This window comes from Pleurodeles waltl, chromosome 5, assembly GCF_031143425.1.
Source record: "Pleurodeles waltl isolate 20211129_DDA chromosome 5, aPleWal1.hap1.20221129, whole genome shotgun sequence".
In the NCBI taxonomy this organism is placed as follows: domain Eukaryota; kingdom Metazoa; phylum Chordata; class Amphibia; order Caudata; family Salamandridae; genus Pleurodeles; species Pleurodeles waltl.
The window spans coordinates 1,427,253,366-1,427,274,863 of NC_090444.1; the positions used below are offsets into that span (position 1 = coordinate 1,427,253,366).

Sequence of the window (21,498 nt, forward strand, 5' to 3'; positions counted from 1 at the left end):
GACCAGGCCCCGACGGAGGATCGAAAAACTACCCCGAAGGGCACCGGAGCTCTTCGATCTTCGATGCGGTGTGGAATCTAAGTACGCCGACGAAAATCTTCCGAAATTAGCTAATTTTCCGTTCCGAAACTCGGAGCGACAGGAACACGTCCGAACCCGATGGCGGAAAAAAAACAATCGAAGATGGAGTCGACGCCCATGCGCAATGGAGACAAAAGGAGGAGTCACTCGGTCCCGTGACTCGAAAGACTTCTTCGAAGAAAAACAACTTGTAACACTCCGGCCCAACACCAGATGGCGAGCTATTGCAGAACATGCGTATCTACAGCGACAGATGCCATCGAACATATAATATTACACAAACCTGTTGGGGCACACAATCTCAACCCCTACTGTTGTCTCATTAATTTTGTAATCATTAGACTTACACAAAAAAAATCACTTTCTTTGCAGAGCTTATCCTAACATCTGTATCTAGATGTGAAAGTCTCTTATATCCTATCCTTCTTGACCCTTCCACCATTGACGTAGAAGGGCAAGGCTGGGAGGCTCTCAGCATTAAGACTGTCTCTTTTTGTAGCCGAAATCTGTCAACTAACCCCAACTTTCACGATTTTTCCTTTTACTCTTCTCTGAAACGAGCACACTACAGTAAGAGTACTTCTCATTTAGAGCAGTCCACAAAATGCAACTACTCCATGGGTTTAAAAAATCATAATTCACAGAGAATCTATAAAAACAGCATCAGTGAGTCAGAATAGAAGCCGGGAAGACTAAACCGTGTTAAAAGTGATGTAGGTCCATACAACTGTGCTTTTCCTCCACCACTGTGCATTGCATTATTTTCATACCATGCAGATTTGTTAAACAGAACAAAACAAAACTCGCGAAACTATTACTACAGGTACATTTGTTGAAACAAATTACCTTATTAGTGGCTGGTGGAGGGCAACCAAAGAAGCGTGAACTGTAACAGATATGACAGAAAGGTGGAAGTAATCAAACATAACATTGACATGGTGATGAAGGCCACCGCTGAGACTGCAGTGCAGCTTTAATGTTCGGCTGCTGATTAGTTGCAAGGCATTTAGGTCATCGGGTCTGAAAAATAAATCGTACAGACGTGTAATTAGTGAGGACAATGAGACACCACAACCATGCAGATGAGAGCATATCATTTCGTCTTTATGTGGAGTGTCATATAATTTCTAATCGCTCTAAATTGACAATTTAATGGGACCCAGTTTGCAGACCTCTAAACAACGGCTACCATATCCGTCAATTGCGATCCTTAACTTAAAGAGACACCCTGACAGTTCAAAATCCAAAGTTAAAGAGTAAAGCAATAGTAAGTGGCAAACAAAAAATCTGGAAGTTCCCTTTATTTCTTTTCCTCTGGCTGAACAAAACTGTTGATTCGCAGGTGCTCTCAATGTGCTTTACCTGTCTGTGGAGATGTTTTTTACAGAGCTAATTATTGGTTCACTCCTGTTCACAACTTGGCAATTTGAAGAGAGGCCTTGTTGAGAAACCACTTACGATTTACACAGATCAGCACAGAAGGCTAAAGGCAAAGAACTATTTAAGCAAACATCAATTCTGATGACTATCAGCTTTTAACTTGTGACCTCAATAGGAAGGCTCATAGGTGTCTTGAAAACTACAAGTGCCCTGCCCTCCACTGTTATTTACACGTATTCAGCCACACCACAGGAATAGTGGTCACGATGATGAAGCGAGCAATGACTACTCCCCGCCACTTTCTGAACTGAATTGCACACTGTAAGCCTTATAGATAAATTAAGTTTGATTTTACATTACAAGACTTGATAAAAGTAAATCAACTCCCCAATGCCTCTTCGACCCCTTTTAACACTGGCCAACTTATGACCTGGGTCAAACATTCTTTAGCTTTATACAGTCCTACATGATATAACAGAGGTAGGCTTCTGGCTGCAGTATTTAAAGACATTCCTATTTATACTATTTGTTTATTTTGTACTTCTAATTATTAAATTTTGCGGAACACCTCGGTCCGGAAATACTGTACACCAGCTACATCATTGTTTCTCAGCCTTCTGACTTCTGTGTAACCTTACTTTGTCAATACTGGAACCCGAGGACCCCCAATGAATCATTACTGGAATCTGGAGACCCCCCCTTACTCAGGTGGGATAGGTGACACTGAGTTTGAGACTGCAAGTGTCAACATTAAGTGATAAGGAGACTTTTGATTGTTATTGTTAATTCGCATTTGGATAACACACAAAGATGACCGCTGCAAGGGGGAGGGAGCAGGTTGTGTGAGAGATTTAGGCCAGGAACTTCTATGCGGATGTGTGGCACTTTACTACCTATATGCTATCTGCCTTGATCTTTTTTTTTTGTTCAACATATTTTTATGTTTTTTCTATCAAAATAATACAGAGGGAAAAATACAAACCAGTAGGGGATGGGAGGGTCAACATTGTAAGACATATACGTACATATTGTATTTGCATATTCCATTGATACAGTTTTGCGTCTTACAGGTATTCAGTCACAAAGTTGACACTGCGAGAAAAGTATGAGCATTTAACAACAATGTAATATCAAGATGAACGCTGGCATGTGTGAACCTGTTATTCTTATATCACCGTTATCGACACAGAACCTAGGTTGAGTGGCGTATATGTCATATGCCAACTAAACTAATATCTTGGGGGCAGGGAGGAGTAGGGGAAGCGAGTCATGTGGTGTAATAACTGGGAATAAAGAGACACGGAAGTTCGGTTGCAGATATATGAAATCCAAGTAAGACTCTAGCGTATCATTATCAACTAACCAGAGGACTCTGAGCAGAAGCGGTCAAGTGAGTCCCATTTGTGACAGGAAGTTGTAGGGAGCCTTTTGTAGTTAGAATGGGTTACTATGCTCATCAAGCACGATATGAGACCTTACCAGTAAATTTCCAGTCAATTAGGCTCACATTAGTAGCAATGGTAAGCAGGAGATCTAGCAGGTGGGTATCTGATACAGAAAGTTCTAGTGGTGGGTCCGCATACTGCGGTCACATTATAATCAGTGGGAAGGACATTGGTATGGGGGTGTTAACATATGTATTTTGCAGCTGTACAGTAATGTCCCTCCAGTAAAATCGTAAATGGGGCAGAAGAACAACATGTGCTCTTCTTCGGCAGGAGAGGAGTCGCATGATCAGCAGGAGTTTCAATCCACCAGTTTAAGGCAGAATAGTTTTAAAGGGGTCCAATATAAGAGGTGTGCAGCAAAGAACCTGGTTTGAGTTAGGGAAGGGATTAACTTGTTTTTCAATAGGTTTGAGCCTAGATCAGATGTATATAGAATGGTAGGGATGGGGGAGGCTTGGGTACCTTCAGGACTCAAGTTAGGAGTATGCAGAACACAGTCGGTATTCCAGTGTCTCCAATGGAACAGAGCTGACTATTTGCAAATGCCTCCAGTGCTAGTTGTGCTGAAGGGGGCAAATCCAAGAGGGTTCTGCAGGCCGGGCCCCTTCTCTAATAATATATAAGGGGGCTGCCCATGGCATGTGTTTTCCATAGTTACCTCCGAGAGGGAGGCATCCTGCATGCAATGGGGTGAGCGCAGGCAGGTGATACCAGACCACCAACCAAGGCAAGCGAGGCCCATGCAGCAGCCCCAAATTCAGCAGCGGCCTGGTTCAGAAAAAGAAAGGGGAAAGGCTGCGCTGCAGCCTGCTCTCTCCTCAGAGGGCCCAGCACATGCCTCTGGGACAGATGGTGACATTTCAGGCAAGGGTCAGTTCACCAGGCTGCTCCGATAGCCCCGCAGAGAGAAGATGGGGGCCTTAACAGAAGTAGGTTCGGAATTCCCTATCTTAGGCTCATTCTAAGGCTCATCATCTGTCACTGCGGGGCCTCTGAGGCGGTGGCAGACGTGCGGTCCCCTTGTCAGGTATTGAGGCTCAGATGCAGCTTACGGGCCATCAGTCACGCTGCCATGAGCATTTTCTTCCCTTCGATACTTCCAGTGCTGCTTGACACCTATGGATTGGGAGGATGTGTAGTACTACCACTCATTTTGCCCGCTTCGCCCGGTGCTCCAAACTTAGGCAGGCATGTTGGTTGCAAGCGCAGCCACACCCCAAATGTGTAAGGCATTTAATAACACCAAGAAAGCAAAACAAAAATATTTTTTAGGAAATAGAGAATATTGTTATGAATGTTTAGAGTGCTTGATGACTAAAATCCAGGGGAGGGTTACTGAGATATGACATTTTTAAGTTTTTAAAAACGTTATTATCAAGGGCAAAACAAGCATTGGCAAGTAAAGACTTTGGAAACTTTTGTACACTTTGTAAACGTTTGTTGCACTGAGTTTGGCGACTCTGACCTGAGTTGGGTGACCAAATCGGACAGGACAGAGGTCTAGCAATATAGAAAGGAAACTGTGGACAGTTACCTGGCCACTAGAGAGTCTTTGAAGTGAGTTCCAAACTTTACAGGACAACCGCTATTGATGTCTGTGGAGTGCTCCATATTCTGAGGGATGCCGGCTTAAACTGTTGGTCCAGATGCTGTGCGGTCCCACTGGGTGAAGTCGGGTCGAGCCCACAGGTGGATTGGGGGGGGGGGGCTCAGACGACCCTGGAACTTGGGGTCCGATGAAGTCCTCTGTGCAAGTCAAAGGACTGCTGATGCAGACTTTTCGTTCTTGCAACACAGGTATTTTGGTGCAAACCTTTGTGGGGGCTAGTGTCCCTTGTGGTGGACGAAGCCGATTACAACCAACTGTCCATCAAAGTGCCTGTGTCCGGTAGCTGCAAAAGAGCTGAGGGGGCTACCAGAAATGCGTGTTTGGGATCTTCCAGCTTTAATGTCCCCAATGCCGTTCTGGGCGGCCATCTAACTGACCCTTGAAGCCTATGCTTTGAATTGGGGCTGGGAATCAACTTTTCCCCGAGCCAGGCACGCAGAACAGGGGACCAAATTCCATTAGCCCATTTTGCAGCAGGTGCCATCGTCCACGGTCGCAGGCTCTCTTGGTGCACTCCTAACGGGTGCAGAGTGGTCTTCTTCCCCTTCGTCCAAATCCAGTGAGTACTACAATTCCAGGTGCCAGGGGTGCGATTATTATATTCCAGTAAGGTGCCCCTAGGGGACAACGTAGTCACTAGCCAATTAGCTAGTAGGTCCTCTCCTACCTGGTGACAGAGTTTCAGTGATGTGTGGCATCTGGCTATCCCAGAGTGCACTTTGCATGCCACAACCAACATGGTTGAAGACTTCCTCGAGTGTGAGGTCCTCGATAGCCCACTTCTGGCGGTGAGGCTATCATGGAAAAGGGATTCTAGAATGGGTTTTCTCTCCTTTTGGCCTGGCTCTAGCTTGTCTAGGTGAAACAAAGGGCGTCTGCACTGAAATGTTGTCACAGAGGCATCCCCCTTAAATGCCTAACTTTCAGACTAACACCCTTTGCAGCCTATCCTGTGGGTTTGGGTCACACCTCCAGTGCAGCAACAGCCTTTGTTCTCAGCCTGGGAGTCATTCACACGTCTCCTGAGGTGGGCAGAAGAAACCAGTCTCAGTCCCTGTGCAGCTCTGAACCCACTGGACTAGCAGGGTCAAGGTATGGCAACTTTTGTAAAAATGGGTGCATTAAATTGGGCACAAATATCGACTGCACCATTAAGTCGCATGTGATGTCCCCTTTAATTTGATACCCCACATGACATGGTTAGGTAGCCTCTGTCAGACGTTAGACACAGTCGAGTGCCAACCCTTAACTCTGCAATTACCTTATAATGGTACTTAACCATCTCCAGCAAACATCCACACTTTCACTTTAGGCCTCTGCTGCATAGCCATATCAGAAAATATATGCCTATGCTTACAATATACAGCTCCCTCCCATGGGGCATCACAGGCCTGCCGTGGAGGAGACATATATATATAGTTAGGGGACTTAAGGGACTTTGACATTAGTGGCAATGGTGGGTATTCAGTGCACACACAGTCTCTTCAGTCTGTAATGGCAGCTAGAAAGTTATGTTTTCACTTTGTCACAAACAGAGTGGGACAACCAGTGATGCAGTTCATGTGTAGACAGGCAGCCTTACATGCCCCTGGAACCATATACTCGGAACTTATAAGTAAGTCAGCACATGCCAACTGGGAGTACCCAATTCAACATACACTTTAGGAAAGGAAAGAACACTGGCACTGAGGACTGGACAGCAGGTCGCAGTCCACTCTCAGAGTCGAAAACCAGCAGCTAGTAGTCCAAAATGGGGCAACAAGATTAGGGAAATCCTGCAAAAAGCCTGTTTTCTTACACTACACAACTGTTTTAGTCTCACCATGATTCACAATTCTACACAGCTCACCCACACACTTTACTCACATATGTATGGCAAAAAAAAAACTAGACCTCCGCCTACTTTGGGAGTTGTAGCCCATACCAACAAACTGATATATTGTGAGGAGGAACCCTATGATGAAGCATGCCACCTCAGGGTGGGTGAGGGTTCTAGTCCATAAGGAAGTATTTTCCTCATTTTGAATCGGTCAGAAACATTGATTGTTCAGTAAATCCCTTAGTATTTTGATCATAACTATTAGACCAGGTATATTGTTGTGCTTCATCTTAAAGATTATACACAATTTCGTCGGAAAAGTCATTTCATTTAGTGAGCTGAGTGTATTTTGCATCATAAAAACTTCCTGCTACGAGATAAGCACTTTTCTAAGAAACTGCAATGTACATAGTGCTGCTTTCTTGCTCACAAACTAGCAACAGAGATCCCATTGTGAGGTATTCACAAATGACATTGATTTATTACTTAAAAATGCTACCCTTAAATTTGTATATGTCTGACAAGAAAACACTAACATTTTAGTGGTGAACCTCTGCTATGTTGCTGAACCAAAGAAGCTCTGAAGGAAGAACACTTCTAAATATAAACTACAAGATGAAACACTCCAAGGGAATGCAATAGTCTACTTAAGGGGAAAAAAGGGTCAGTACGATCAAATTCTAAGGGCTGCTGGAAAAGTATGACTCGTAATGCAGCAGCAGAAAACCAAAACCCAAAGATAAACAGACTCATTTGGAAACCTAAACCAGAAGCCTGTTTTCTCCATATATCAAAACACCAACCACACAATTAAGCCTCTTTATTAAATAAACCCCTTAGCACCATTCTATAGCGAAGGCAGATTATGCCCTCTCCAAACTGAAGTGGAAGCATTACAAACTTGGGGAGAAGGCAGGCCAACTCCAAGCCACACAACTTAAGCAAAATGAGGAATACCTGATAATACCTGCCATCTACAAATCACAGGTGTTAGAAAAGGGTGTCTAGTTGGCAGTCAGTTTACACCCTATCCAAGTAGGGACCCTCACTCTAGTCAGGGTAAGGGAGTCACACCTAAGATAACTCCTGCTCCCCCCTTGGTAGCTTGGCACAAGCAGTTAGGCTTATCTCAGAGGCACACCTACAGTAACACAATGCAAACACCACAAAAGGACTCCATACTAGCTTAGAAAATAATCCAATATTTATCCAAATTAAACAAGACAACAATGACAAAAATCCAACATACACAAGAAAGCATACTACTTTTTAAAGTAAAAAGAGTCTTAATCCATAATAATCAATGGATGGTTTGTTTTAGCACACAGTACGTGGTATGAATCAAAAATAAAGCTGCAGGGGCGAGGGTACGTCAGAAAAGCAAGCGATGCGTTGATTCCTTACCTCACAAGTGAGGCCATGCATCGATTCTTTCTTTGCCAGGTAAGTGATGCATCGATTCTTTTCCCGCAGGGAGGGAATGCGTTGATTTCCGGATGAGCAGCCTTGAGTCTGTGAGGTGATGTTGAAGATTTGATGCCCAGGGACAATGCGTGGAAAATCCAGATGCGCAGCCACGATGAATCCGTGCTGAGCCTGTGATGCGTCTATTTCACCTGGGCTGCATCGATTTTTCAGCCATTGTGCAGGCACTGCGTCAAGTTTGAAGTGAAGTCTTTGATGTCCTGAGACTTCCTAACAGAAAGCAAGCTCAGTCCAAGCCCTTGGAGAAACTTCACAAGCAGGATACAAAGCAAAGTCCAGTCTTTGTCCTTCCTTAAGTAGAAGCAGCAGCTGCAGGCCAACTCAGCAAAGCACACACAGCAAAGGGGCCGTACTCCTACTCACAGCTCTTAAGCTCTTCTCCTTTGGCAGAGATTCCTCTTGATCCAAAAGTGTTCTAAAATTGTGGGGTCAGCAGCCCGATAATTGCTCATTTCTGCCTTTGAAGTAGGCACACTTCAAAGGAACATTTTTGTAGTACACAAGACCTGCCTCTCCCTTGCCCTGCCCCAGCCACACTCTAGTGGTTTGGAGACTATTGTGTGGGGTCAGGCACAGCCCTTTCAAGTGCAGGTGTCAGTGCCTCCCTCCCACTCTAACCCAGGAAGACCCATTAGGATATGCCGGACACACCTCAGTTCCCTTTGTGTTACTGTCTAGAGTGAATTCACAAACAGCCCAACTGTCATTCTGACCCAGATGTGGCTTCAGCAGCCAAGCAGACACAGAATGGTTAAGTTAGAAAATGCCCATTTTCTAATAGTGGAGTTTTCAAACAGACAATCTACAAAAAACAGCTTTATCAAAAGATGTATTTTTATATTGTGAGTTCAGAGACCACAAACTCCATATCTCTATCTGCTCACAATGGGAAATTACACTTAAAAGGTACTTAAAGGCAATCCCCATGTTAACCTATGGGATAGGTATGTCTTGCAATACTAAAAACCGAATTTGGCAGCATTTCACTACCAGGACATGCAAAACACACCAGTACAAGTCCTACCTTTTAAATACACTGCCCCCTGCCTATAGGGCTGCCTTGGGCCTACCTTAGTGGTGACTTACATGTAGGAAAAGGGAAGGTTTGGGCCTGGCAAGTGGGTACATTTGCCAGGTTGAACTGGCAGTGCAAAACTGCACACACAGACACTGCAGTGGCAGGTCTGAGACAGGTTTGCAGGGTTACTCATGTAGGTGGACCAATTAGTGCTGCAGGCCCACTAGTGGTAATTGATTTACAGGTCCTGGGCATCTCTAGTGCACTTTACTAGGGACTTACTAGTAAATCAAATATGCCAATCAGTGATAGCTAATTACAATCAGAATTAAGATAGAGAGCACTTGCACGTTAACATCGGTCAGCAGTCATAAAGTGTCTCCAGTACCAAAACCAGCAAAAACGAAATCCAGCACACAGCCAAAAATACAGGAAGCAAAGGCAAAAAGACAGGGGGGACCACACCAAGGGTGCCAGGTCTAACAACAGTGAACTGTAAAGTCACTAAGTGAGTGTGGCAGCGAACCTCACATCCATCATATCTGAACTGCCTAATAGTTAGGACACAGGAAGATGGACTGTCTGAAAAAATGTACAGGCATGGCAAGCCTCTCTTGTTCAATACCCTGTAGTAAATGGCTTAAAACGGAGCTGGGTAAAGCGGCAAACTGTTCTCTATCTCAAATCGAGATTCAACATGCTACACTGTACTTCCAGTTACGGCCCACTCTCACTAATTAATGTAAAGATTCTGACCAGAGTGCTTGCAAATAGGCTCAAGTAATATTGTGCTTCATTTATCAAACAGAGGTGGACTTAATATTTATTGAAGGAGGCCATTGCGCTCTCACTTGATGCGCAAAAGGCTTTTGACCATATCAAGAGGGGGTTTTGTTCAGACCTTTAAAAAAGGATGCCCAGGCAAAGTCTGGTTGGTTCATGTCAAGAACATTTTAATACCTTGAGAGGTCGTAGGCAGGGATTCTCACTGTCCCCATTACCATTCTTACTGATACTGGAACCCATTTCAAATGCCATACGTTAACCGGGAACAATCAAATGTATATCCATGCCTGCAGGGAAGCAAAATGATTAATAGACTCGTTCACGCTCATGAAATCAGAAAGTTCTCTTTCAATACCAATGTTCAAGCAGGATGATTTTTCCAATTTTTCAGAATATAGAGTAAAGGGGGTGTACAAATGCCCTAGAGGTCCCCAGGGATCATCTCTCAGCCCGACCATCTTTAATCTATATGTGGTCCCGCCTGGCAAAATTGGTTCACTCTTTTGGATTCCAGATATCCTCTCACGCGGACGACACCCAGATATTCGTTTCTATTAGACACAATTAGGAAATTGCGGCAGACAGGTTCCAAGCTTGTATGAGGGGAAGTTAGTCATTGGATGGGACAGACAGGCTGAAAATGAATGGGGACAAAACAGAGATTGTGATATTCGGAACAGGCACCTCTAGCTGGTGCGATCGCTGGTGGCTCAAGTCCTGTGGGACTTTGCCTATTCCCATCAATGCAGTTAAGAATTCGAGGGTCATGTGTGATTCTTCCCTGACCTTTGACATGCATGTCAACGTGGTTAGGAGTGCTTGTTTCAGGTTGGTCAAAATCTTTAAAAAGGTTTTGCCTTTCATACCCCGGGCGATCAGAGTGAAGGTGGTCCGACACTTATTATAGCAAGACTGGATTACTGCAACGCTTTGTACTCAAACATAAATCAATCTTCCCTCAATAAGCTCCAGCTTATTCAGAATGCGGCTGCCCGGTTGGTGCTCAGACTGCCTAAGTTTTCGTCAGTGAAGTAGGGCCTTAGGAAGCTGCACTAGCTGCCTGTTAGGAAGCGTCTCACCTTTAAACCTTTCTGCCAGACTCACAAAGCCCTTCATTCCCAGGGTTCAGGATATTTGCAAGATGTTCTTAGGTGGTACTTTCCATGTTGCCCTTTAGGTCTGCGGACCTCAGGTTGGCTCCAGTACCTCACTGTAAAAAAGTAAAATGGGGTTATCGGGCTTTTTCAGTGGCAGCTGCGAAGCTCTGGAATTCTTTACCAGCCCAGATTAGATGAATCAATCCTCTCTTACTGTTTTGTAAACAACTCAAAACCTGCCTGTTTTCACAATGGTCTTGTACGGGCTGTGTCTGCTCCTCTCACACTGCTTAGTGCTTTGATACCTTTGATTCAGGTCTGAATACACTTTAGAAGTAGTTAAAAATGCAAATATATATATATATATATATAAAATCCAAGAACCGGTGAAAAGCAAATTTACCACACTGCTGCACAATGTCTCGAGGATCCAATGTAGCTGAAAAAGAAACAATCCCAAAAAATCTCTGAAGAAGTCGTTTGTCCGATGTTTATTGTGATAATTAAAATAATGCTCAAAAGTAGTCACGATCACGCTGTCCCGACCAAATGTATATATTTGCATGTCCATGAAAATAGCAGAGTCAAATAAATGGTCGCTGGTAACCTGGGCTTCTGGTGGCCAAAACTAGGAACAACCTCTGCCGGTGGTCACACTACCTTTCTAGCAGGATACATGTCATAAAAATGGTATTAGCGCCTAGATTAATTCCCTCTTTAGTATGATCCTATTAACAATCTACTAAAAACTGACAATCCATAGAAAACGAATTACACAAATTGACCATGATTTGCTAGCCTTTGTTTAGGGATGGTCAAGACCCCATATTAAAGTCCATAAATTCCAGAAGGACACCCTTTCTTGATGCCTCAGACAGCCTCATATGGAATCCGATTATTTAGCACATTAACTCTTGCAACTAGAAGATGTGACGTCACACTCAAAATCTAACCACTGACTCTGTACTGCCAGAAGGACATACTGGCTCTACAGCTCTAAATTCCCCCACTGTCTCTGGGCTTAGTCTGATCATACAAGCAGCATTTGCAACCTACAAAGTGATACATAAAAAAATTAAAACACATGCACAGCAACAGCAATAGGCACCCAGTTCAACCTAGGGACTGCTCAACTAATGTCAAAAAATACCATCAGATCTCCCATTGTCAAAGTATCAGTCTGAAGAAGCCACACTTCGAGTTCCCTGTCCCCAGTCCTGCAATAATTCCAATGAAGCAGTCATTACTAAGGGGGGTGGTAATCTCTGTGTTGTATGAGCTTGTTATCAGTGAAAACAAGTCACCCTATGACAAGCCAATGCTCTTAACAGTGATGATCTCTAACAAACAGGTGTATATATAGATATACGGTTCTCACAGTGTGGGTTTTATTATATATATATATATATATATATATATATATATATATATATATATATATATATATATATAAATATATATATATATATATAAAACCCACACTATGAGAACCGGATCTGTCTTCATAGCATAGGTAAACACTATTCTTGTAAGGACCAGTGCATTAGGAGGACCAGTCCACGTAGTGTGATTAGGAAGTTTTGAGGGAGTGCATCAAAAAAGTAAAAGTGCAGTTCTACTTTATATTTGCCTCAGTCCACTTTATAAGCTTTCCTACTATCAAAAGTATAGCAAAATACATACGTCATTACGGTCAATGGCCGGTCCTCATAATAATAGGTATGTCATTGGGGGGGTGGGTGGAGGATGTTTTTCTCTCACACCATTGGTGCAGGATGCTCAGAGGGTTACTGAAAGGAGCCTTTGGGATACCAATATCCATTAAGGTAAACTTTTTTTTTTTTGTAACACAATTGTAGGTTCCCGAAAGCTAAATGGGCACTGTGCAGATGCCACTTAGAGGAAGAGCAAGAAGCAAACACACTCTGCCTGTAGCCAACAAACCAAGGGCTTCCTTATACCTATTCTCTATTTCTTCTGAGGCATCTTCAGATAAACATCACAGTTCCTTTTGAGATGTTAACTACATGCCCTTATATAACTTCCTTTAATTCAGGTTTAACACTGAGACCATCTTAAAACTAAGCTTCTCAATAGCAGGATTATTCAAGCAAGAAGATCCTCTTCGACAAAAAGGAGTTCAGCACTGAGGCTTTTTTAAGACTGAAGGGCTGTTCAACATGGATGCCTATTTCACCTCCAGTGACCTCTCTTTCAGTGTCTTCATAGAACTTATATAACAAAAACAAGAAACTCACAGACTTAGGCACTGTACGTCTCATTACGGGTTTTCGCTCACAGGATTTCAGGAAAGTCAGATTCCAGCTCAAAAAGACTCTTTCTACATGCTTTCAGTATGTAGTGTATGTACACTTTCTGTAAGGCTTGTATTTATTTATTCTAAATATTTTATAAAGTGCCAGACTCTCATGTGAAATACATGGGTCTAACACGATTGGTGGAGTAAAAAATGTCACATGCTCCCAAACTATAAGAATCAAGTAGCTCCTTGAACCTTACTGCAAACCTGCTGATCCTCTAGAGCACCAAAATATCAGGTAAGTAAGAAGATGGGATTTAGGTGCCGCAAGTACATTCAATTAGCCAGAATAATACAGACATAATAATTTCAAGCGCGTAATGACATTGTTTTTTTTAATTTTTTTTTTTTAAATCACCGACATCTTTTCAAAAACACAATAAAAGGATACCTCCAAACACACCTTTTCTGACAAATCCTCTGTCTTTGAACCAAATTTGGTGGAAAAGTTTATTTGGTGTGAGAATTAAAACATGAAAAGTGACTTTAATTGAATGGTACTATAAAAAGAAATTAAGCAAGGCTATTCTCATCTCTCTACTCTCTCTCATCATCGTAACACAAGCTTTATTCAGTCATACATAACCATCAAAGCAATAAAAGACCAGTAATCAAAGAGGAAAAATTACAAATTGGATAAAAGGGAAGAAAAACATAGATAAATAAAAACAGAAAATATATTTTTTAAAACAGTCAATATTTACAATAGAATAAAAAAATTTTTTTTTAAAATCATTCCTTGTCCAATAGCATACATATTTACAGAATATTAAAACAAATTTTAAAAGCGAATGTGTATATGCCATGCAGCCACAAGGAACTTGCTAACAGCAGAGATTAGGGTAGTCGAAGTGTCACTTTTTAAAATCCTTAAGGCAATGCCGCATTGTCTTATGCCGAAATTCTGGCAAACCTCGCAAATCCACTTGTGCCGGGGAAGGGCATACACTGGACAGAAAAACAGAAAATGTTCAACAGATTCAATAGCATCATTGCAGGCAGGACATAAATCAGATGTTGGTGGTAATCTCCAGCTACCAGTTGGAGACCGGAGCAGTAAACACCAAAAGCGGAAGTGGGCGTACAAGCTCTTAACCAATGAATCGGGAATAAGATCTAAATAAGATTCAAACTGGGGATACCACTTAAAATCAAGAAATTGATTAGTCGATCGACCATGTGATATACAGAGAAGGAGATTATTTCTTACATGGGACCAATAGAAAGATTTCAAAGATAGTTTATGGGCCTTTCCTAAATTCTGTGGATTCTCCCAGTAGCTCCCAAGTCCCAAGGTACGAAACCATTTTGACACATACCTGAGCCATGGGATAGAAACTGCACTAGGTCTTTTTAAGATGTCAAGAAGAAAGTCCCTGCAAATGGTAGGCTCCTTTGTGGTCTAGATCCTTACCCAAAAGAGTAAGGGTCTCAGAGCTATGATATCAGAAACGTGATTAAACCCAAGATCCAAAAAAAACGGGATCAAGGGTATGCTACGTGGACACGCAAGTAGTGCTCTAGCAAAACTATTTTCAAACACAGACAATCTATTAGTATTGCAAGATCCCCACACCTCAGCACCATACGCAGCGGCACCCTGCGCTTTTGCCAAATAGATTTTAATAGCCGGGGAGACGGCTTTTGTAGCGGTGCTTTTATAAAAGCACAAGATGGCGCCTGACCTATGTTGAAGAAGTGACGCACTTTTGCTAATCTGATCCTCCCAATGTAGATTATTTGAAATCCTCACTCCCAGATAGTCGATTGAACTAACCTTACTTAGGGGGCACCCATCTAAAATAATGGTACATGTCCTAGCTGGTCCTGAGCTAAAGACCATTAATTTAGTTTTACTAGCATTCAGTTCCAGGCCATAATCTGCGCCGAATGATTTAAACCTGTCAACAAGAATCTGAAGACCCATTGGGGTTTTAGAGATAAGGAGGGAGTCCTCTGCAAAAAGTATTATGGGAATTTTCAGCAGAAACTAGGGAAGTTAGAAACTGTTTCTGGGCTTAAATGAAATTGAAGCAAAAGCTATATCTTCCCAATAACAGACCTAAGCACTCAAAACCTTCCCTTCTAAGACAATCACAGTCTCATGTTTACAACCCACACTTGTAAATACTTGGCAGTAAACATATTCAGCAAACAGCTGAGCAAAATCCAATATCTACTGAAGCATCAGTTGACTTCCAGAAAAATGCTCCCTTTATGCCCACTGGGAGGAGTGGCTTTAACCAAGATGGTTGACCTCCCACATGCTTTATTATTTCTACACCGGTACTGTACTGTACTTTTCTTAAGGACTTTAACACAGTCCTAACAGAACTAATTTGGTGATCTGGTAGACACAGGGTAGGGCTACCTTGGCTATACCTCCCAATAGAAAAGGAAGGCTTGAAGGTCCTTGACTTCGAGATGTACTGTTTTGCAGCGCTTTTCTAGAGGACTGCCCCATGGCTGATAGCATCTTGTACACCAGAAGTCAAGTATGTGGTGGACACTATTGGAGGGAGAACCAGTACCAAATTTCTTTTCGGGGTGCAATATGTCCCATATAGAGCTGCACCCATAGAGAGACTGCTGGTGTAGATACCTACAAAATAACTAAACAGTGAGCTGCGTCTACATCGGAGATGAAACTCTGGTCCCTGTAGGCATTCAGCTGAATTAAGGGCATGGTAAACCTGACTGCAAGGAACAATACCACAATAATGCATGTGGGCAGCTCTCCAATTTGAGACATGTGCATCTTTGGAGGAGCTGAGCCAGGAATACAACTTGTCACTTGTTCAATTCTTTTAATTTACACATTTTCCCCACAATTGCTAGTGATTGTCCTAGAACAGTGAGTCAGAGGCCAAATTCTACCACATGACATGACTCTCTAATAATTAGGGCTTTTTGGGACATAGTGGTGAAGTTGTAAACGGAATCAATCAATCAATCAAAGATTTATAAAGCGCGCTATGTACCCGTTAGGGTTTCGAAGCGCTAGGGGGGGGGGGGGGGCCGCTGCTAACGTTCGAAGAGCCATGTCTTGAGGAGTCTCCTGAAGGTGAGGAGGTCCTGGGTCTGGCGAAGAGAGGTGGGGAGAGAGTTCCAGGTCTTGGCGGCGAGGTAGGAGAAGGATCTGCCGCCAGAGGTCTTGCGCTGGATTCGGGGGACGATGGCGAGGGCGAGGTTGGCAGAGCGTAGTTGACGTGAGGGAACGTAGAAGTTGAGTCTGGAGTTCAGGTAGGTGGGTCCGGTGTTGTGGAGTGCCTTGTGTGCGTGGGTGAGGAGTTTAAAGGTGATCCTCTTTTCCACGGGGAGCCAGTGGAGGTTCTTCAGGTGGGGGAGATGTGACATCGGCGGGGTACGTCGAGGATCAGGTGGGCGGCTGCGTTCTGGATGCGTTGGAGTCGTTTGATGTCTTTCGTTGGGATGCCTGTGTAGAGTGCGTTGCCGTAGTCGAGTCTGCTACTGACGAGGGCTTGGGTCACCGTCTTTCTGGTTCCTGTTGGAATCCACTTGAAAATCCTGCGGAGCATGAGGAGGGTGTTGAAACAGGAAGAGGAGACAGCGTTGACCTGTTTGGACATGGTGAGAGCGGAGTCGAGGATGAAGCCCAGGTTTCGTGCGTGGCTGGCAGGGGTGGGTGGCGGGCCGAGGGCGGTGGGCCACCAGGAGTCGTTCCAGGCCGAGGGGGTGCGTCCGAGGATGAGGACTTCCGTCTTGTTGGAGTTGAGTTTCAGGCAGCTGTTGCTCTTCCACTCGGCGATGGATTTCAGTCCCTCGTGGAGGTTGGTTTTGGCGGTGAAAGGATCTTTGGTCAGGGAGAGGACGAGTTGGGTGTCGTCGGCGTAGGAGATGATGCTGAGGTTGTGTTGGCGGGCCAGTTGTGCGAGGGGGGCCATGTAGACGTTGAACAACGTTGGGCTGAGTGAGGAGCCTTGGGGGACGCCGCAGATGAGGTTGGTGGCTTTGGAGCGGAAGGGTGAGAGTCGGACTCTCTGAGTTCTGTCGGAGAGAAAGGATGAGATCCAGTTGAGGGCTTTGTCTTGGATGCCGGCCTCGTAGAGACGGTTTAGTAGGGTGCGTTGGCAGACTGTATCGAAAGCGGCTGATAGGTCTAAGAGGATCAGGGCTGAGGTTTCGCCGTTGTCCATTTGTTGTCTGATGTCATCTGTGGTGGCGAGGAGTGCGGTCTCAGTGCTGTGGTTTCGTCTGAAACCAGATTGAGAGGGGTCTAGGATGGCGTTGTCTTCTAGGAAGTGGGCGAGTTGTGCGTTGACGATCTTCTCGATGACTTTCGCTGGGAAAGGGAGGAGGGAGATCGGACGGAAGTTTTTGAGATTGTTGAGGTCAGCCTTGGGTTTCTTGAGGAGGGGTTGGATTTCTGAGTGCTTCCAGCTGTCCGGGAAAGTAGCGGTGTCGAAGGAGAGGTTGATGATCTTGCGGAGTTTGGGGGCGATGGTGGCGTCGGCTTTGTTGAACACGTGATGTGGGCAGGGGTCAGCGGGGGATCCTGAGTGAATGGAGTTCACGGTTTTTCGTGTTTCGGCGTCATCTACTTGAGTCCAGGTGGTGATGCAGTACGCGTGGGAGGAGTTGCTGGGGGTGGGGTCCGGCGGAGGTGAGGTGTTGAAGCTATCGTGGATGGTTGCGATTTTCTGGTAGAAGAAGGTGGAGAGCTCGTCGCAGAGTTCCTGGGAAGGAGGGACGTCGCTGACGTTGGTGTTGGGGTTGGAAAGTTCCTTCACGATGCAGAAGAGTTCTTTGCAGTCGTGAGCGTTGTTATTGAGGCGTTCTGTGAAGTGGGAGCGCTTGGCGAGTCGGATCAGTTGGTGGTGTCTGCGGTTGGCTTCCTTGAGGGTGGCAAGGTTGTTGGGTGTACGCTCGAGGATCCATTTTTTCTTGAGTTTCTGGCAGGTGCGTTTAGAGGTGGTCAGTTTGTCTGTGAACCAGGCTGGTTTTTTTTAATCTTGGTTGGCGGTGGGTCTCTTGAGTGGAGCTAGGATGTTGGAGCAGTTGAGGATCCATTGATGGAGGTTGATGGCGGCGGAGGCCGGGTCGGTGGGGTCGGGTGGTGGGTTTTTGGCGAGGGTGCTGGCTAGTTGTTCTTCGGTGACTTTTCCCCAGCGGCAGTGAGGCGGTAGAGGGGTGCGGTGGTGTTCGGTGTTTTTCTTGAAGGTGAAGTGTACGCAGTGATGGTCAGTCCAATGGAGTTCGGAGGTGTGGCTGAAAGAGATGTGGTTGCTTGAAGTGAAGAGTGGGTCAAGGGTGTGTCCTGCGATGTGGGTGGGGGTGTTGACCAGTTGACGGAGTCCGAGGTTGGAGAGGTTGGTGGTCAGTGATGCGGTGTTGGCGTCATTGTTGTTCTCCAGGTGGAAATTGAGATCTCCCAGGAGGATGTAGTCTGGAGAGGCGAGGGCGTGGGTGCTTGCGAGGTCGGAGACGGTGTCGCTGAAGGGGGCTCTTGGTCCTGGCAGACGGTATATGAGGGTTCCTCGGAGGGTGGTGTTGGGGTCCGTGTGAATCTGGAAGTGGAGGTGTTCGGCTGACTTGAGGGTGTCGTCCGTGTGGGTGAGGATCTTGAGGGAAGATTTGTGGGCGATGGCTATTCCTCTGCCGATTCCGTTGGTGCGATCTCTTCTGGTGATCTTGTATCCGTCAGGGATGGCGATGGCGATGTCAGGGGCAGAGGAGTCGTTCCACCAGGTTTCGGTCAGGAAGGCCACGTCTGGGGCGGTGGTGTCGAGCAGGTCCCAGAGCTCGATGGCGTGTTTTCGTGCGGAGCGTGTGTTGAGGAGGATGCAGTGCAGGTGGTTGGTGTTGGTTGTTGCTGGCTTCGTTGTTCTGTTGCAGGAGAAGTTGCAGGTGCAGCAGGAGAAAGGTCCTTTGGTGTGCTCGGGGTGGCCTGGAAGCACTCTGTGGAGGGGCCAGGGTTGAGGGTGCGGAGTTCGCTGGCCGAGTAACAGAGGCAGGGGGTGCGGGGGTGTGAGGACCAGGGGGGGTGGCGCTGGGCGTGGTCCAGGTGCGGACGGGCGCAGTCGGGCTTGCCTCTGGCGAGCCTCTGGCGCGCCAGCGGCGCGGCCGCGCAGCGCCAGCCATTAAGAAGGGAGGGGGGAGGGAGGAGCAGCTGGGAGGCGGGAGGGAGCGGCGAATGGGGGCACGAGGGGGGCGGGGCCGCAGGGAGGCAGCAGCAAGGGGAGATCAGCAAGGGGGAGCGCCCAAGGGGTGAAAAAACCAGGGAAAAAGGCACAAAACAGTAAGGAACAAGATTAAAAACAGGCACAAAATACAATTATGGCACAAGTTACACTCGGGGTACAGCAATCAGAGGGGCACAACGGGGGCAGAAGCGCAAGGAGGCAAGGTGCTGAAAGTTGGAAAAAACACTTATAGGACGGCGAAAAGCGGCACAATCAGAAGGGGCACAACGGGGGCAGACGCGCAAGGGGGCAAGGCGCTGAAATTAGAAAAGCAACTTACAGGACGGCGAAAAGCGGCACACGGGTCAAGTGAAGCTTACAAGAGCCCACTAGACACCAGGGATGAGGCGCAGGAGGATGCCTGCGGGTGGAGGAGGGCCTCGAACACACTAGCAGCAACGTGGGTGGGGATCAGAGGCAGGAGACAGCAGGTTGGTGCTGCGGACGTGGGGGGCGAGCTCTAGACCTAAGGCAGGTCAGAGGTCGCTCACTCGCAACGCGCAGCGCCAGCCATTAAGAAGGGGGGGGGGGGAGGAGCAGCTGGGAGGTGGGAGGGAGCGGCGAATGGGGGCGCGAGGGGTGCGGGCCGCAGGGAGGCAGCGGCAAGGGGAGATCAGCAAGGGGGAGCGCCCAAGGGGCGAAAAAAACAGGGAAAAAGGCACAAAACAGTAAGGAACAAGATGAAAAACAGGCACAAAATACAATTATAGCACAAGTTACACTCGGGGTACAGCAATCAGAGGGGCACAACGGGGGCAGAAGCGCAAGGAGGCAAGGCGCTGAAAGTTGGAAAAAACACTTATAGGACGGCGAAAAGCGGCACAATCAGAAGGGGCACAACGGGGGCAGACGCGCAGGGGGGCAAGGCGCTGAAATTAGAAAAACAACTTACAGGATGGCGAAAAGCGGCACACGGGTCAAGTGAAGCTTACAAGAGCCCACTAGACACCAGGGATGAGGCGCAGGAGGATGCCTGCGGGTGGAGGAGGGCCTCGAACACTCTAGCAGCAGCGTGGGCGGGGGTCAGAGGCAGGAGACAGCAGGTTGGTGCTGCGGACGTGGGGGGCGAGCTCTAGACCTAAGGCAATGGACTGGCAAGCAATATTTAAATGAAACGAATATGTTGAAGCAGATATGCTAATTAGAAATTATTAATGAATGTTTATGTGTTTTGATTAACAAGAAAACTAAACGCAGAGAAATTAATGTGCGCATTTGAAAATGTGCCCACGGAGAGTGACAGCCAACTTATACGAACTTGTACTAAAATGATTACAAAATGTGTGAAACAATGAAAATGTGTAATAATAATGTAGTAGTATGTCATATTAAGATATATAACCCATGTTTTGCATTATATTGTAGAGTTAACTCAGCCATAGTTGTGGCCTAGTTCCAGGCCTCGTGCAGCTGAATTTCTAGCACACAGCAGAGAAGCTGGTGCGTTGAACTGTCCATGAACTGCGTATGTTAATAAAATCTGATTAGCTAGAATTTTCTGCAATGTACCGACAGACAGGAGATGATGGAACTAAAACGTAACAATTCTGGTGTAAGACAGACTCAATGTACTTTCTCAGGACTTTAACAACAAAAGCACTGACTGAAGAAGATGCAACATTTTCAATATCTGATGAGCCGGATGATGAGCACATCGTACAGTGAACCAATCAACGAACTGAGAACGCATGATATTAGAATTCATAGATTTGAAAAATTAAAGTCATTAGTTTGGGTAATAACTGGTGATTGACTGACCAATTAGGAATTAGGGGGATGGACTGGAAAACCTTAATAAAAAGTCATGACAAAGGGTAAAAACTTCAAATGATGCTAGGGGAAAACTGATGCAGATATTAGATGTCGGAAGATACGATTCGAGATTCTGTCATTGGGCTCATTATCTTGAGAGCCTGAAGCGTTGATCGATTGATGACCTGAAGACGAAGACTGACTTTGTTGATGATCCATTCTGTGGATAGTTAGCTATGACAATGTGACTGTTAACTTTTTGTGCCTTTCTTTCTAGGTACCAACTGCGCTGTTAAAATAATTTCCTTCTATCAAGATGTTTTCTAAATTCGTGTTCTAACTTGTTTTCGCATGAAGTCCCACATGCTAATGCTAATTTGGGTTAGGTAAGGTTTCCTTGGGTGATGTTGACAGTGACAAATGATTGACGAACTAATTGCTGAACTCAGCCATTAATGTATATATATTCATCTTTGTTAGCTCATGCTGAAGCATTAGAG

At 45.5% G+C, this 21,498-nt stretch overlaps 1 protein-coding gene across 6 annotated transcripts in view; it reads right to left on the reverse strand.

Moving 5' to 3' along the window:
• FAM135A (family with sequence similarity 135 member A) overlaps window positions 1–21,498 on the reverse strand; it is an 863,965-nt gene that overhangs the window by 522,746 nt on the left and 319,721 nt on the right. For all 6 annotated transcript variants that reach the window (XM_069235714.1, XM_069235715.1, XM_069235716.1 and 3 more), the window contains exon 7: window positions 928–1,101. In XM_069235714.1, coding sequence (XP_069091815.1) covers window positions 928–1,101 — 174 coding nt within the window. The remainder of the gene's footprint in view (window positions 1–927; window positions 1,102–21,498) is intronic.